Source organism: Nelumbo lutea, chromosome 4, assembly GCF_056320005.1.
Source record: "Nelumbo lutea isolate HS-2025 chromosome 4, American lotus-T2T, whole genome shotgun sequence".
NCBI classification, from domain to species: Eukaryota; Viridiplantae; Streptophyta; class Magnoliopsida; order Proteales; family Nelumbonaceae; genus Nelumbo; species Nelumbo lutea.
The window spans coordinates 30811592-30827055 of record NC_142687.1 but is presented as its reverse complement, the minus strand read 5'-3'; the positions used below and the strand labels follow the sequence as shown (position 1 = coordinate 30827055).

The following is a 15464-nucleotide window of genomic DNA, read 5'->3' as shown; positions in this document are numbered from 1 at the left end:
AGCAAAAAGTAGGAGCTAGCTACTAAGGTCATTTGAATGTCATATTGTACTACTCTGAGGATTTGGTAGGAGCTAGCTAAGCAACACTTTCGACTATATATAATGTGCCTTGCTGTTTCATGGAGAAAATTTCAGCTTATAATCCCTTGCTGAGGTGAGTTCACATCTCCGCCCCACAATGTCCCACAGCACATCCCTGTTATGTATTGAAAACATTTTCTGATGATAGTATTCGAGCCGATGATATCATCGGGAAATGTTTTCAATATACTACAGGGATGTACTGTGGGACGTTGTGGGGGCAGAGATGTGAACTCTGCTGAGGTGGTTAATATAAATCTTTGTTGTAGAGTAGGGATGCAACTTGTATGGGCTCGGGGTGGAAAATTGTGGTCTGGATGAGATAGACACAAAGTTGTAAACACGTTTAATAAGCATTTAAAATTTTTTTTGACACCTGTCCTTTATAATACCATCCCCAGTCTTGAAAAAGATTAAGACCCACTTTTGACAGTTGTCAAAATATTTATCAAATACTCATTTAGTGTGCATAGTTTGATGTACCTACCAAATCCAGTCCCAATTCCATTGTTAAAGTTTCTACGGACCCAGTGAAAGATGGGAGTGCAACCTCTCCAAATCAGGTACCCGACTTGCACCCTTGTTTCTGGGAACAGATCCGAATTCATCTTACCCTCCACCAACATGTGGTAGATGTAACCAAAACAGGGATTACCCTATTACCCTGGCATTTCCACCTAACTCTGTCGTCACACTTTCGATTCTCTCATGCACCCTCCATTCAGAAGTTTTTTTTTTTTTTAATTTCAATTGGTAGTTTTAATATTTCTTGAAACTTGAAATTTTAATAATAATTTGTGGGTAGAAGATGGGAGCTCCCCTGTAAGTAACTAATAAGGGTGCAACTGCAACTTGGGTTGAAAATTGGTTAAATTTTGAATGGCCTGAATACAACTCAGAACCCAGTTGAAATTCTTTAATGTTAATTAATGTTAATACATCTGTTATAGCCTAATGAAAGTGTAGAACATGTGGAATTCATTAAGAATGCCAATTATCTAAGTCTGATCTAATTTGATTTGATTTCTTTAAAATTTATCAAATTATTAAAACGAAAAAAATAAAAAATAAATAAAAAAATGGATCGGATTCCAATTTGCACCCTTCGAGTAGCACCAGACAAAGCAGTTCGGATCTCCTTCCCATAACAACCCTATCTACACATCATCACAGCCGTACATTGAGAACATCTGATGTATCTGTATGTTATCAATCATGGGGATGTGGGTAGCATCGTAGGATAGGAGATCTGGATTTCATACAAAGATTCCAAATCACTGACCAACGACTTGACAGAGAAGTCAACAGGTACAAGTCAGGGCAGGGCTGTTTTGTCCAAACTGTCATATCTCTCGTTTACATTTATTTGGGGTCACTCCGTCACTCAGTTACCCGTCTGAGAAAGTAGTAAAGTCGATAACATAGTTCTCCGTCAGGGCGAGGAAATCCGAGTTCCCTCTGCTCTTTCGTCGCCTTCCCCCTTCTGTTTTCCTTCTTTGTTGGGTTATGCCATTATCGAGGTCACCGAAAACTTGACTAAGATGTCTTTGTCGTCCGAGTCTCCAAGTAATCTCTCAGACTCAAGCTTTGCTTCCTCTTTCCTCGACAACGGCGACGACGTAGGCTACAACGAACCGCTACCTTTTGAGGACTGGCCGTCTCCAGAGAAACTGTTGTTGCATGGGAATCTAGATATCTGGATCGATAAAGCCAGAAACCTTCCCCATAGTCGTCACCTGCACAGGAAGCTAATCGATAAGGTTCATAAGGAAGTATCTCACAAGCTTCGAAAACACTTGCATATCCATGACTCAAGTGAATCACTTGGCAAGAAATTAGGGAGCAAAATGGCGAGCGAGTTTCACAAGCACATGCTTCATTTAAGCGAGCATTTTGTCTCAATTTGGCTATCTAAGGTCGACGCAAAGGCAAAGAAGAAATCCAAGGCCGCCATCGGAAGGAGTCGTGTGATTAGAGACGACTGGGATCCTCTTTGGAATCAGTATTTTAGTGTCCCTGTTGCCCATTACGCCGGAGAAGTTGGATTTGTTGTTGAGAACAACGACCTCATTAGCGCCCAGCGTGTGGGGGCCGTCACAATTCCTACAGCGCATATTGTTTCAGGAGTGAAGATCGAGGGAACTTTTCCGCTCTACAATTCAGAAAGAGAACCGACTGGAGCTGTACTCAGCATTTCGATTCAGTACACCCCAATAGAGAGATTGGGAATTTACAGTCGCGGAGTGCGGTCTAGTCCGGAATCGGATGGCTCAGGCTCAGGGGTCCAAGGTGCATACTTCCCTCTCAGGAAGGGTGGAATTGTCAAGCTTTATCAAGATGCCCATGTTCCCGACGGCCACCTTCCGGAGGTGAAGCTCGACCATGGGTTGCACTACGAGCATGGGAAATGTTGGGAAGACATCTGTGAGGCGATTTGTGGAGCTCGGAGGCTAGTTTACATAGCGGGCTGGGCGGTGAACCACAAAATCAGACTAGTCCGAGAGAATGGTTTTACATCAGGTTGTAGACTAACACTGGGAGAGCTTCTCAAGACGAAATCGGAGGAAGGAGTAAGGGTGCTACTACTTGTCTGGGATGATCCTACTTCATGGCAATTCTCTGGTTTTAAATTTGTATGTCAGAAATTCTCCATGATGCTGCGTATTTTCTTTTCTACTTATTATTAATTTTTTCTTTGTTAAGTCATAGAAGTAGGGGGTAAACGGATCGAACTCGAAGCAATAAAATAAGATTAGAAAATCACGGATACTGAAAATTAATATCCGAATTTGAATCCGATTAAATATTTGAGTATTCGAATATGCGATTGGATTTGATTTGAATTGGATTAATTAATTATTTTAGATACTTAATAAATATAAAAATAAATATTTTATTAATATAAAATTTATAAATATATAAATTATATAAAATATTTTATATATTGTATATATGTATATAACATGCTACGTTGATGTCTGGCTCAGTTTTTAAAACAATGGTCTGATTATGTTTGTTGATAAAGATTTTACAATTTGCAGAAAGGAAAGATGGACACCTATGATGAAGAGATTCATCATTTTTTCAAGCATTCATCAGTAAATGTGCTGCTTTGTAAACGAATTGCTGCCGGTAGACAACACGGCATGTTCAAAAAACAGGTTTGAAGAGAAAAATATAAATCTAATCTATAATGTATAATCTCACTGTTACAAACATCTAATTCCAAATTCTCTTATTTCTGTAAGTATGATAGAATGGCTAGCCCCTGCTTTAATGAATGCCTGACTTGTAACACATTGATAGAGTCATACAGTTAAATGATTCAATCGATAGAACATTTGTCTTAAAAATGAGTATATATCTACTGAGCACAATACATTACTGGTCATATTTATCCAGTCACATATTAGAAATATCAATGATATAAAGTACAAGAGATGTTCCCAATCGATGTGCGGCCATGTTTACCCAGCCGCAGAACACATTATTCTTCAATGGGCAAAACATTGAATGATGGGTTCTGATCACTCTAGTCTAGCACAGCTGACAAGTTATATGCTTTTTCCCCATAACTCCCGTGTCCCCATACCTAATAAGCTTAGATGTGGATTTGACCCTATATATGGATCAAATTAAGATGAGTCCAAATAAATTATATATATATATATATAGTACAAATATACATGCATATAGATAATATATATACATGCAATTGGATCGGTTTGGACCAATTGGAAACCTCATAATTAAGCTCCTACTTCAATTTCTCTTAAGAAAGACGGGTCCTGACTAGTACATTTTAGATAAAAATTTTTGCTGATTTTTGGTAATTTTAGATTACAATGTGCATGCATACATACATATATATACATATGCATACATATATATATATATATATATATATATATATATATATATATATATATATTCATATCTAAAAATTATATCGACTTGTTACAATTGGAATATTTTCAACTTTCTCAATTTTAGGAGGCTGCTTTAATCTATACGCATCACCAGAAGATTGTAATTGTGGATTCTGATGCTGGCAACAATATGAGAAAAATAACTGCTTTTATTGGAGGACTGGATTTATGCCAAGGCCGATATGACTCTCCAATCCATCCTTTATTTGCCACGCAACAAACAGTGCATAAAGATGACTTTTACAACCCCAATTTCAAGGTAATTTCTAACCTTTGTACTTCTAAGGGCTCATTTGGTTTGTGGGAATAAGGGTCTGGAATTGGCCCATTCTGATTCTAACTGTTTGGGAATCCTATTTCCATTCCTCGTGTATTGGCATTCCTCTATTTGAGGTAAGGCCATTCTCTCCCCGTTCTTGGGAATGAGATCTCAATCCATCTGATTCCCATTTCAAATCTGATTCCCATTTGAACTAAACAGATCATGGAATAGACTATTAAAATTCCAATTTTGATTCTGAGGAATTTTGATTCCAATTCTAAATATGAACCAAACAGAACCTAATTCTTCTTCATAATTCCAATATATCTTGTTGGTCAGTCCAATCCATCCAAATTTATTTTGGACTGGATGGGGTCCTATCCAAAACCGGTCCATTGACACCCTTAGCTGGGATCATACCTAATTCTTCTTCATAATTCCAATATATCTTGTTGGTCAGTCCAATCCATCCAAATTTGTTTTGGACTGGATGGGTCCTATCCAAAACAGGTCCATTGACACCCTTAGCTGGGATCATACCTAATTCTTCTTCATAATTCCAATATATCTTGTTGGTCAGTCCAATTCATCCAAATTTATTTTGGACTGGATGGGTCCTATCCAAAACTGGTCCATTGACACCCTTAACTGGGATCATCTATCCTTCACACAGATATAGAGGTAGGTACACAAACAATTAAGAGTTGAGGTAGTGAGAAAAATGATCTGTTAGCAGTTGAGTTAGAAAAATAATATAAACTTAGCCAAATACATTATATGGTCAATTAATTAATTAACATAGGAAGCTTAGGATATAGAAGATACAAGCTAGGCATGCATTGTCATTGGAATTCCAAGGTGAAACCGAAAGAATAACAACACCATTGAAGAAAGTCAAGTCTTATCTATCCTTTTATGTTCTTTGTTAATGATAACCAAGTCAGAAAGATTAAACAATAACGTGCATTAGTAATGACTTAATTATTGGTTATATGTTCCCTAACCCTAAGTAGGCTCCTCCTGTTCACTGTCCACGACAACCGTGGCATGATCTACATTGTAAGGTTGATGGTCCAGCAGCATATGATGTCCTCATTAACTTTGAAGAGCGTTGGAAAAAAGCTTCAGAACTGAATGGAATTGACAAATTAATAAAACTTGGTTCCAAATATCACTACACTGAAAGTTTGCTTAAGATAGACAATATACCTGAGATGCTTGGGATGCTTAATGCTCCTTGGTTGAGTGAGAATGATCCAGAGGCTTGGCATGTGCAGGTAATTACGAAATTTCACTTAAATTAACGACGACATTAGTTGTTTACATTGCCTGTTTGATTCTTTCATATATAATTATGATGGAAATAATACCTTTATATTTATATATTGATAATTTAATTTGTTCTTCTCTTATAAACAATTGAAGGTTCTTCGCTCAATTGATTCAAATTCTGTAAAAGATTTTCCTACTGATCCCACGGAAGTCGCAAAAACGGTGAGAGAACATTAACGATCGATTTGTTTCTCCCTTTCAACCCAAATTTTTAACTTCCTTTGTTTTGTTTGGTAATTCAGTAATTAACCACCTGTTTTTTGTACTATGACAGAACCTAGTCTATGGGAAAGATGTAGTGATTGACATGAGCATACATTCTGCATATGTAAAAGCTATCAGAGCCGCCCAACACTTCATTTATATTGAGAACCAGTACTTTCTTGGATCATCATATAATTGGTCTTCAAAGCAAAACACAGGTGCACACAATAAGCTTTAGATGAAGAACTGAAACTAGATATTGAACTCCTATAAGCTAAGGAAGGGAAATTAAGTCAATTAAGGAAGAGGTTTTCCTTCCTTTTCCTTTTCTTTCAAACCAAACACAACCTAAGAGAACATTTAAAAAAATGGAAGTTGTGGGGCTGAGAACTTCCTGATCAATTAATATTTTGGTTATTTACTTGAAGCGAAAAAAAAGAAGGTTATTTACATCTCCCTTGTGTCTTAGATATAGGCAAATGTGTTATGTGGGTGCAGGAGCAAACAATTTGATACCAATGGAAATTGCACTGAAAATTGTGAACAAGATAAAAAAGAATGAGAGGTTTTCTGTGTATATAATTATTCCCATGTGGCCAGAAGGTATTCCAACAGGAAAACCTGTGCAAGCAATTCTTTATTGGCAGGTGCAATCCAAACCCAAATTAACTTCATATTGAATGTTTGAGACCGTACTGATACGCAATATGAAATTCTACAGCACAAAACAATGAAAATGATGTACAAGATGGTTTACAAGGCTTTGGAAGAATCTGGACTTGAGAAGATGTATGTGCCCGAAGACTACTTGAACTTCTTTTGCCTCGGAAATCGGGAAGAAATAGACCAGAATGGCTCTGCTTCATGCCATGGAAAACCTGCTAAGTGGGAGGAAGACACCCCTCAAGTAGTTCTTTTTCTTCTCCTTGAGTTTCAAAATTCTCGAAACTGATACTGGTTGATCCATTGCAAGTGAATTACAAGATATGTTGTTATTTTCTTCCTCTCAAAACTGAAATTAATGCATTAACTAATTCTGATGTTAACACAGAAACGTACTGGGAAGAGTACTGGACGCTTTATGATCTATGTTCATTCTAAAGGGATGATAGTGGATGATGAATATGTGATATTGGGCTCTGCAAATATCAACCAGCGATCCATGGCTGGCAACAGAGATACTGAGATCGCTATTGGTGCCTACCAGCCTCAGCATACATGGACAAGAAAGCCATCTGGTCCACGAGGGCAGGTGTGGTTCTGTTCTGTGTGTGCTAATTAATTAAGAAGCACTACTACTGAAGTACTGATCATGTTATCTTACCAGAGAGAATTAGTTAAAGAAGTGATCAATGAATAACTAATTAGTTTGGTGTCTGGGTGTTGTCTGTGTAGGTTCATGGTTACAGGATGTCACTCTGGGCAGAGCACATGGGAACTCTTGAGGAGTGTTTTGGACACCCAGAGAGCCTTGAATGTACAAAGAGGGTCAGGGCACTGGGGGAACAAAATTGGAAACAATATGCTGCAGCATCTGATGAGGTTGGGGATATGAACGGACACCTTCTCAAGTACCCCATCAAAGTAGATATGGAGGGAAATGTGAAGCGTCTTGATGGTTACACTGCTTTTCCTGATGTGGGAGGGGAAATAAAGGGAACATTTGAGAAGCTCCTGGAAAACATTACCACTTAGGCTGTGTTTGGTTTCTAGGAAAACATTGCAGGGAAACGTTTACAAACCATGTATCTTCCTTTCCCTACCTTTGGCTATGAGGCTGAGCAATTTTGAAGATGGTTCATTTGTCTGGGCTGTAATAATGGAAGATATTTTATAACCAACTTTGTTTAGTAATGTGCAGTTTTTTCACTGAGATTGTATTGCCATATCCTCTTCCTCGACATTTTATGAATTTCTTCCCAAAATTGTGAGTGAAGACAATTTGTTGTGAGTTGTGACGACAAGTGCCCCGATAATCCTTTAGGAAACATTTAGAGCTAACGGACGTCCATTTAGCTTCGCATGAATTCAAAGGGGGATGCGTGTGAATTGGGATCTGCTCCCTCACACAGGGCTTCTTCTTCAAGCGGAGAAAGCCATGTCAAGGCACAGGAAAACACCCCTCAAGTGTAAATGTGAGCTGAATGCTTAAGAGTTTGAGTGATAGAGAGTAGAGTAATCCCGCGTAACTCTCTTTTTTTTTCCCCCTAGGTCTTTGGGGTTGGTGCCGTTATATAGGCATTGTTCAGTGTGGGCCTCATGCACCGCATCCGAGATTTCTGGGAGATCGTGCCTAACCGGTCCGAAATCCTTTGAGGTAAACATCATGCACGTTGACCACCCTCTAGAACGTTCGGTACGTGGGCCAACTTTCAAGAATCATGGAAGTGTCGGGATATGCATGCCGAATTTGTTGGCGAGCACGTCTCGCAGGTCACCACCTGGACCTCAGTCAAGCCGGCATGCCCTCGAGGGAGGTCGCTCCTTGCGTCAAGGTCACTTCGGTCCGTGACGAGGTGCTGCAGGTTGGCCCAGGACGAGGTGCCTCTAGCCGACCTGAGTTGTGGTTGAGGTCGCCAGGTTGGCGGTGAAGGCAGGTCGCTTGATTTGGGCGAAGAGAAACCACGATTTGGAACTCCAAGTCATTGCTTAGGTGGTGTCTATATGTCAACTAGCTGTTCCAAGATGCCATGTATCATAATGTCATTGGAGGGCCAAATCCACCCTCATCAAATCTCACTGTCACAAGCATCTAATTTCAAATTCTCTTATTTATGTATATATGGTAGAATGGCAAGCTCCTCCTTTAATTTTGTAGAGACAACAACTTTGGCCCTAGTCCAGTCCATCTTCCGATTAAACTCTCGCTAGAAATATTAGTTATAGTTGCAGAGAGTCTTCGTAGAAGAGATCAACTTCCATCTAATTCATATTTTATTCAATGATTAAAAACAGTTTAGAAATGGAACCACTTTTCTATCTGGGTGGCATATCAATGGTAATGATATCATAAATTAGACATAAAACAAAACCAGATAAAAATAAATAAAAGCTAAAAGTTAAAGAAATATTGCGAGAAAATTAGTCATAAATTATAGATTTATCATAACAAATAAAATAAGTGTTATAAATGAGAATTACTAGCTAAAAATAAAAAAAAAATAAACAAAAAGAAAAGGAATATCTAGCTTGTAACACATTGATAGGGTCAAACACTTAAAAGATTCAACCAACTGAGTATTTGCCTTAAAGGAGTCTAGATCTTCTGAGCACAATACATTGATGGCCATGTTTATCCAGTCTCATATCCAAAATATCGGTGAAATAAAGTACAAAAGATGTTTCCGATGTACGACCATATTTGTCCAGCTGCACAACACATTCCTGGTTCCTATTTCAAATGAGGATTTAAGCTGACTTTTGACAATTTCATTATTATTCAATGTGCAAAACATTGAATGATGGGTTCTAATCACTCTATTCTAGAATAGACAAGTTATATGTTTTTTCCCCATAACTCCCGTGTCCCCATACCTAATAAGCTTAGATGTGGATTTAACCCTATATATATATATATATATAACTGTCTGTTCTATAATCAATTCAGTGTTGACAATGATGTCTTCTTTGAATTCCATACTCATGTGTGTTATGTAAAGGATCGTTCCTCGGGAAAGACACTGTTGGAGGGATCGAGTAGGAATGGGCTCTATCAATTTGATTTATTATCTCCTTTTTCGAAGTTTGCTTGCGTAGGTGAACGCATGACCATTGACCATTGGCATGATCGCCTTGGACATCCTTCAATAAAGGTCTTGCAACATGTGTTAGCAGATTATCAATTACCTCTTTCTTCTCATCATAAACCTATCTTCTTTACACCATGTCAGCAAGGCAAGGGACATCGTCTTCCATTTGTTCCTAGTGATTTAGTTGTTAATGCTCCATTATACATTATTTATTCAGATTTCTGGGGCCCCTCCCCAATTAGATCTGTTAATGGTTATCATTTTTACATTATTTTTGTGGATGGTTTTATTCGTTTTACATGGATATATCCATTGTTTCGTAAATCTGATGCACTTGCAATGTTTCTTCAGTTCAAATCTATGGTTGAAAATTTACTTGAACATAAAATCAAAATTCTCCGGATAGATGGGGGCCTTTAATTTGTCAAGTTTAATGGTGTTCTTGCTAGTCACGACATATTACATCGGGTTTCATGCCCATATTGTGGAGACAGGATTAGCCCTGCTTGCTCGTTCCTCTATTTCTCTTCATTACTGGTATGATGCTTTCCATACAGCGATGCACCTAGTCAATCGCCTTCTATAGTGCTTGGTTATGTGAACCCGTTTGAAAGATTGTTTGTCAAGAAGCCCAACTACAATTTGCTACATATCTTTGGGTGCCAATGTTTTCCTATACTTCGGCCCTACAACAAACATAAACTTGAGTTTTGGTCCCGAAGTTGTGTTTTTCTTGGCTATCCGGATGGTTACAAGGGATACAAATGCCTTGATGTTGCCACAGGCCGCATATACATTTTCCATGATGTGGTTTTTAATGAAGATTGTTACCTGATGTGTTCTTTGTCTTCCTCTACTGCTGCTTCAACTGATTGCTCTAACTCACTTGGGCCACCCCTAGCGGTACCTAAGCATTGGTTACATACAATGGCCCACCCTCAGCCCACTTCAACTAACAGTTCTCAGTTTGGGTATTTGGTTTCTCATCATCCTCACCTGAACCAGATTCAGTATCGCCTTCTATTGCTCCTGCAATTACGGTTCCCCACATATTTGCTGAACCAATGTCTACAACTTCTCCACATGTATCTAATGAGTCGTTGCCTACAACCCCTCCATTAATTGGGCCCTCAGCTCCATCCGTTGTACCTCAAAACAACCACCCTATGGTTACACGATCTAAAAATGGCATATGGAAACCAAAGACCTTCTCTGTCACAAAGCATTCTCTGTCCACTGAGTATTGTGAACTAAACTCTTTTCATCAGGCCCATAGTGATCCTAAATTTCGGGCCGCCATGGATTCTAAGTTTAATGCTTTGGTAAAAAATGGGACATGGACCCTTGTTCCTAAGCCACCCAATGTTGAGCCCATTAGTTGTAAGTGGGTTTTCAAGCTGAAGCATTATCCTAATGGAACAATTGAACGTCACAAGGCATGACTTGTTGTTCGAGGTTTTACTCAACAGGTTGGCATTGGCTACACAGATACTTTTAGCCTTGTTATTAAGCCCACTACTATCTGTGTCATTTTGGACCTTGCTGTTTCGATGGGCTGGTCACTCCAACAATTGGATGTTCAAAATGCATTCCTTCATGGGGACCTTGCTGAAACTGTGTATATGTCCCAACCACTGGGATTCAAGGACCCCCACCATCCTCATCATGTGTGCTTACTGCATAAATCGCTTTACGGGCTCAAACAAGCACCTCGAGCATGGTGTCATAAACTTACCAACTTCTTGCTCTCTTGTAGGTTTAATGCTTCTCAGTCCGATACTTCTCTCTTCTTGAAACATGGCGGGTCATCCTCTCTTTTTGTTCTCATCTATGTCAACGATATTATTGTCACGTGATTTGATTCCAAGGCTGTCTTTAATCTCATTCATTTGTTGGGTTCTCAGTTTGCTGTTAAGGACCTAGGCCCCTTGCATTACTTTTTGGGTGTGGAAGTTCTACCCACTAAAATGGGCCTGTTCTTATCACAAAAGAAATATATCTCAGATCTATTGTTGCAAACTCACATGGATGGTTCTAAGCCAGTTACCACTCCTTTACTACCTGGTGTTCATCTTTCTTAATCTAAAGGCACTCCTCTTTCGGACCCACGTGAATATAGATGGGTTGTTGGCGCACTACAGTATATCTTACTCATCAGGCCCGATTTATCATTTATTGTTGCTAAACTATGCCAGTTCATGCACTGCCCAACTTCAGCCCATTGGGCCCAAGTTAAGCGCTTGTTGCGTTATCTCAAACACACGCTTACATTTGGCCTCACCGTTAACAGTTCTCGAGATTTTTCTCTTACTGCATTCTCTAACGCTGATTGCGCTAGATGCACTGATGATAGAAAGTCTCATGGTGGCTTTTGTGTTTTCATGGGCCCCAATATTATTTCTTGGTCCTCCAAGAAGCATCCTATTGTTTCGAAGTCTAGCATGGAAGCTGAATACCAAACTATTGCCCTCGCTGCCTCCGTACTCCTTTGGCTTCGTTCCTTGCTCATGGAGCTTCACATTCCACTCTCCACTCTTCTAGTACTTTGGTGCGATAATATAGGGGCTACGTACCTCTCTTCCAATCCAGTTTTTCACTCTCGCTCTAAGCATATTGAAGTTGATGTGCATTTTATTCGCCATCATGTCCAACATAACAACCTTGTCGTTCGTTTTATCTCTACCAAGGGCCAACTTGCAGATGGCCCACAGTTTGCATGGTTTCGTGGCAAATTGAAAGTTGGCACCCCAACCTTCAACTTGCGGGGGTGTGTTAGGGATATCATTGTCCCTAAACATGTGAAGACCTCCATCATCTCTGAATATAGAGTTCGTGATAAGGGGCACCAACAAATTGATAAGTCATGCCCTATTTTGGACTCTTGTACATTATGTTAATGTTACCTGTACACTAACGAAACTGATTGTACAGATGGCTATATATAATACAATACGACTCCACTATTGAGTGTGGAATTATCTTCTTTTAATCTCTGCTGTTCATATCTGTTTCAACTTCAAGTTCCCATCAAGTTTGTTCAAGTTCTTTCACTTTATAGTGGAAAACATGCTCAAAATGCTTACAAATTAAATTGTTCCACACATTATTAATTCATTCTTTTAAACATCACAGCGAAATTTAAAGAAAAAAAATTCATCACTAAACTTGACTTTTCATTTTTTTAATCATGATTTAATGAAGAATCTTAACCAGTTGTTAGTGATTTTACCCAAAATCTTTAAGTGCTTAATTTTTTGGGGTAATTTGAGTTCATCTCCATTCCCAATTCGCAGGGGGAGTTGGCCGTCTGGGCTTAAATTGTATTTGGACAGAATGATGAGTGCTAGAATGACCTGTCGACCTGGGTTACATTATTGACAAAGGGATATATCATAGTTGAATCATTAATTTTATTAAAGTATTTAATGTAAATATACCTTGTGAAATGAAAAATTTACCCACAAGCAAAAATTCTGTTCACACTCTAAAATATGAGAATCCGGCCAGTTGCACATTGGGAACAGATATTCTCAATGTGCAGTTATATAATGTGTTGTAAACCATCAATAAAAAGTAAATAGACCATATAGTAATATCTTTAAAGCAATTTGTTAAAGTTATTATTTAATGTATAATCAATATTGAAAATAAACTATATTTGGAAATGTAATATAAAATGGCCAAATTTGGACAAACACAATAATGAATATAGTTACAAGAGAAGCATTGACTTCACTTCTAAATTCTGGTTTTGACATTATTGATAAGTGCTGTATTTCCCATTATCAGTAGAGTTGCACTCGACATGGGTGTCAGCAAAGTTGTTATGACAGTGTACAGAAACATCATTGCACTGATTTTGTTGGGACCTTGTGCTTATTTCTTAGACAAGTGAGTTTGATATCCATCTTGCGTGATCCTCATGTTTTGGAAACAAATAGAAGGCAGCTCATCTAATTCTTCTTCTCCTTTGTTCTTTGATATAAAAGAAATATATATGATTGGTGATGGATCGATTTTTAGTGATGTATTAAGTAATTCGTCATTTGGTCTGCTTCCAAGTGGTCGGTAACTCAGGTTGAAGTGGAGAACTTTGGCTGCCGAGCGGAATTGAGTTGGGTAGGTTAGGTGGCGAACTGATTATGGTGTCGAGCTACCTATGAGGTATCCGACCTCGTAACAGGGGGACACGTGGACGCGACCTGACATAAGTGACAACTCAGCATGGCCAGTTCGCTACAGATGACCTTGGGAACCCTATTATCCCTAGGTAAACTTACTTCGAGACATGGTTACTTCAAGCTAAGACCACCTCGGTACCAGATTGCGACAAGCACAACATGATGCCAAGTCACCCCACTATTTAATCCAGCTCGAGACTTATAGATATCAGCTCGGGGATTTCAGCTCGGGAATATCGATCTGCCTTCACGAAATAATCCTGAGAATCACTCCAATGGTCCCCAAACTTCACGGGATCACGCCTTGTAACAGCTAGATTATCTCCCCGCCTGATTCGGTCGGAAGTGCAGTCCGAATTAGAAACTAATTATTCTGAGGACAAGAAGTATATATGTAGTTCCTATGATCTTTAGCAATCTTGACACCAACTTTTATATACCCGCATGCGTAGGAGATGCATATAAATTTCTGACTAATAAATTCAAAGTTAGAAATTGCTCTATAGAATTAATCTAATTATAATCTATAGATCTTAATATCCTATTATCCCTGATGAATTTGCTCTTCTTCAATTTATCTTTTGATGTCGATCTTCATTCATATTTTATGATCACAATTCTTTTCTCCCAATTATATCCACAATTCCCTCATGTATTTTGTTTTACTTGGATTATCGATGTATATCGCTTTTTTCGATGTAAAAATCCATCGAACTAAAGAAGGTGTAAACCAACGGCTCTTCGTCTCCTCTCATCGTCTCTCTCTCACCGTCGTTCGAAGTAAACAAGGGCACTACGCTTCATCTTCGTCTACTAGTCCTTCTCTAACCGTCGCTTCGTCTCCTCTCATCGTCTTCGTCTTCGTCTTTCAAAGTAAACAAGGGCACTTCGCAAGCCCTTGTTTTCTCACCGCCGTTCTGCTGGTCCTCTTCCACTCCCTCTCTTTCTCTCGCTCTTTCTCTTCTTTTCTCACTGTTTTCTTTCTATTTCTCACAGGTTCGAACGCCCTCATCTCAGAACACAGACACGTTCATCATCCCCACCAACTCGCAACGAACAGAAGGTACCAGATCTAGAGTTTGTCATTCAGATCTGAGTGAATGTTGTAATTCAGAAATTTACAATTAATTATAGTAAAGACAGTTATTATGATTAATAATTTTCTAATAATTATTTTCAACCTCTTAATTTCTGTTATTTAATAAAACTTTCCTTGACGAAATAGGTATTAGTTTGCCATTAATTAATAGCCATGAATAATTACTGTTTTTAATGTGTCCAAGCGAATCAAAGTGTCATTAATTAATCTTCTATTTGATACGTAATAATTAATTATTGGGAAATTGTTAAAACTTATCGTGAGTTTTTGCATTTCTCTTAAATTCACCATAACTTTTTAAAATTCTAAAACTCACCATATCAGTAAATTTTTATTTTTCAAAACTCATTTTCTGTTAGTGAACTGTTAATTAGGGGTGAGCAAAAAGAACCAAAACCGAATCGACCGAAACTAAACTGAAAAAATGGTTAACCGAATCAATCAGTTCGGTTTCGGTTTGTTATTATTAAAAAACCGATAGTTTCGGTTCAGTTTCAGTTAACCTTTTAAAAAAACCGGTAGTTAATCGAACTTACCAGTATATACTAATAATACATATATTATATATATAATACATTATATAATGTTTAATTTATATATATTATATTTTTAAAATTGAATAAAGGA

General features: G+C 38.3%; 1 protein-coding gene across 5 annotated transcripts; it reads left to right on the top strand.

Moving 5' to 3' along the window:
• Nucleotides 1-1448: 1448 nt before the first annotated feature.
• On the top strand, nucleotides 1449-7694 carry LOC148854956 (phospholipase D gamma 1-like). 5 transcript variants are annotated; one of them, XM_088982082.1, is made up of 10 exons: nucleotides 1457-2714; nucleotides 3123-3242; nucleotides 4075-4269; nucleotides 5286-5549; nucleotides 5698-5766; nucleotides 5879-6026; nucleotides 6307-6455; nucleotides 6530-6715; nucleotides 6860-7060; nucleotides 7204-7694. In XM_088982082.1, exons 1-10 carry the CDS (start codon nucleotides 1623-1625, stop codon nucleotides 7501-7503), a joined length of 2724 nt encoding a protein of 907 aa, XP_088838208.1. In that variant the 5' UTR covers nucleotides 1457-1622; the 3' UTR covers nucleotides 7504-7694. The 5 variants fall into 5 exon arrangements, with proteins under 5 accessions (XP_088838210.1, XP_088838208.1, XP_088838209.1 ...); XM_088982083.1 differs by having other exon boundaries at nucleotides 1482-2651; XM_088982084.1 differs by lacking the exon at nucleotides 4075-4269 and having other exon boundaries at nucleotides 1449-2714.
• The last annotated feature ends 7770 nt before the right edge of the window (nucleotides 7695-15464 follow it).

Bases quoted from the DNA above. Each gene is read 5' to 3' on its own strand.
- LOC148854956 (XM_088982082.1), top strand. From the start codon at position 1,623: ATGTCTTTGTCGTCCGAGTCTCCAAGTAATCTCTCAGACTCAAGCTTT. The intron at 6,716-6,859 runs GTAGTTCTTTTT...ATGTTAACACAG, and splicing joins GGGAGGAAGACACCCCTCAA to AAACGTACTGGGAAGAGTAC. The intron at 7,061-7,203 runs GTGTGGTTCTGT...TTGTCTGTGTAG, and splicing joins CATCTGGTCCACGAGGGCAG to GTTCATGGTTACAGGATGTC.